Raw genomic sequence first — 2710 nt, 5'->3', positions numbered from 1 at the left:
TCCCAATTGTACAAATAGTTGAAAGGAGATCAGAGTTACATGGGCGGCACGATGATGTATTTATTATATCCATACCGTTCATACATTTTTCAAGATCATTTTGGAGCATGATCCAAAAAATGAATCATATCTAAATATCAACTTGACCACATCACAAATACTAGCAGGGGTAATGATTTTCACCGTTATAACATTCATAGGGCCACTGTAACATTTATTTTCCATCCAATATACTCATAAAGCCACGAAGAAGAAAACAAATTCCATATTGATACAAAACTTACTCTACCCCTAAAAGGGTTTCACCCGTAAATGTTCAATACCCCGATGCTTTTTTCAATGTGGTCCACTTGATATTTATGTCTTATTTTTCATCTCAAACTTTAATACGAGCTCGCCAAATGTACGAACGGTTTGGATATAACACATTACTTGATGATGAAACCCACAGAATTTGCTGACGTCAATACACCCGCTATATAGCGAGTGTGTGGTAAACCAGCCAATCCGCTGGAGCTGCATAATGATCGGTAAATCTAGAAGGACCCAAAACCTCCACGCTATACATATGAAAAAAAAAAAAAGACTCGCCCCATCTCTGATCAAAACAGGCTCATACCACCAAAATGCCTGAGTCTCACCTCCTTGTTCTAACCTTCCCAGCCCAAGGCCACATCAACCCCGCCCTCCAATTCGCCAAGCGCCTCGTCCATACAGGCGTCCGCGTCACCTTCGCCACAAGCGTCTCCGCTCACCGGCGCATAAAATCGACCCCTCAGGACGGGCTATCCTACGCCTACTTCTCGGACGGATACGATGATGGCATCAATCCCACTGATGACTTAGAAAACTACTTGGGGCGGTTAAAGGAGGTCGCATCGCGGTCCGTCTCCGATCTCATACGCACCTTCACTGACGAGGGCCGCCCCGTCACGTGCGTAGTCTACACCATCCTCCTCCCATGGGCTGCTGACGTGGCGCGTATGCTTGGCATCCCGTCCGTACTCCTATGGATCCAGCCCGCGGCGGTCCTGACCATTTACTACCACTACTTCCATGGCTACGGAGATCTCATAACGAGCAAAAACAACGACCCTTCTTTTACAATAGAATTACCGGGATTGCCACCCTTCACTATAAAAGAGCTGCCTTCCTTTCTCCTCCCTCCCTCCAACTATCCTGCAAGCCTTATTACATTCGAAGAACTCTTCCGAGTCTTGGACAAGGAATCCAAACCCAGAGTGCTTGTGAACACGTTCGACGCATTGGAAGCCGACGTGATAAAAGCCGTTGATGAGCTAGAGATGATCGGAGTGGGGCCATTAATCCCATCAGCTTTCTTGGATCCGAAGGAGACATCGGATGCTTCCTTTGGCGGCGACCTGTTCGAGAAATCAAGGGACTATATCGTGTGGTTGGATTCGAAACCGCCTTCTTCAGTAGTCTACTTGTCCTTCGGTAGCATTTCGGTGCTACCCGAGCATGAGATGGCCGAGATTTTGAATGGATTGTTGGAAAGCAATCGTCCCTTCTTGTGGGTGATCAGGTCGGCCGAAACAGATACTGATAGCGAGTTCTGGAAGAAAGTAAGAGTGGCGGAAGAGGAAATGAAAGTAGGGTTAGTAGTGCCATGGTGTTCGCAGGTGGAGGTTCTGTCGCACCCTTCGGTAGGGTGCTTCGTGTCGCATTGTGGGTGGAACTCGACGTCAGAGAGCTTGGCTGTGGGAGTTCCGATGGTAGGTGTTCCGCAATGGACGGACCAGCCCGCAAATACAAAGATGGTGGAGAGTGTTTGGAAGACGGGCGTTTGGGCTAAGGTTAATAGAGATGGGGTTTTGGAAGGTGAAGAGCTGAAGAGGTGTTTGGATATGGTGATGGGAGGTGAGGAAGGAGAAGAGATGAGGAAGAATGCTGTGAGGTGGAGGGATTTGGCGAGGGAGGCTGCTGCTAAAGGTGGCTCTTCGGACAGGAATCTTCGAGCATTTGTGGAGGAAATTTCAAATCTTCCCTGATAAAGTCAGTGTGGTAAACGGCCGTATGCACGTACAATAATTCCCTTCACGAGTCTGATAGGGATCTTAAATTATCCTTTGTATGCTACATCTCAGTGCAATTTTACGTATTATGTTTGATTTTTTTCGAAATAAAGAAACGATGAAAATCATGCTTGCAATGAAGGAATAAACAGCGGTCCTTCTGTTTTCTCTATTTAGGTACTCATTGATTCCATTTGCTTTCTCTTCGTTTTCATAAGAAAAGAAGCAACAATTGGTTGCACCCTTCCATGGTGGGCTGCCAATCCATGAGTTAAGTGGACCACACCGTGGGCTGCCAATCCATGAGTTAAGTGGACCACAGCGCAGACAATAATTGAGGGTAAATGCCCACTCATTGAAACCTACAGCTGTATGCTGGTTGAACCGAGTACCGTCTCTGTTCAGCCAGTAGCTAACCTTAGCTTGAATTCGGCTCAGCTCGGCTCGGTCCACGGGTCTAACTGGCCAACTCAGCTTGGCTCAGGTCCATTAGTAGCTTGGGCCTGTTCGAGCTGAGTTTGAGTTTGTGGGACATTTTTTCAAATACATAAAGTGCATCTTAAAATTTTCACATACTGCAAAACAGTAATAGCAGTGTACAGGTATTTCATCAAATACTCAATGGGCAACATCAAAATCATGATTTGAGGCTAATTTTATAATGTGAAGTATTT

The 2710-nt window shown here is 46.2% G+C and overlaps 1 protein-coding gene across 1 annotated transcript; it reads left to right on the top strand.

Annotated features, from left to right (window-relative positions):
• The first annotated feature begins 583 nt into the window (after positions 1-583).
• On the top strand, positions 584-2177 carry LOC131239635 (phloretin 4'-O-glucosyltransferase-like). Its single transcript, XM_058237435.1, has one exon. The coding sequence runs from the start codon at positions 627-629 to the stop codon at positions 2010-2012; it is 1386 nt and encodes a 461-aa protein (XP_058093418.1). The 5' UTR covers positions 584-626; the 3' UTR covers positions 2013-2177.
• The last annotated feature ends 533 nt before the right edge of the window (positions 2178-2710 follow it).

Source organism: Magnolia sinica, chromosome 3 (genome assembly GCF_029962835.1).
Source record: "Magnolia sinica isolate HGM2019 chromosome 3, MsV1, whole genome shotgun sequence".
In the NCBI taxonomy this organism is placed as follows: Eukaryota; Viridiplantae; Streptophyta; class Magnoliopsida; order Magnoliales; family Magnoliaceae; genus Magnolia; species Magnolia sinica.
This window is presented reverse-complemented; position numbering and strand designations above follow the sequence as displayed.

What these genes read in the sequence shown, in the direction of transcription:
- LOC131239635 (XM_058237435.1), top strand. Translation starts at nt 627, where the DNA reads ATGCCTGAGTCTCACCTCCTTGTTCTAACCTTCCCAGCCCAAGGCCAC.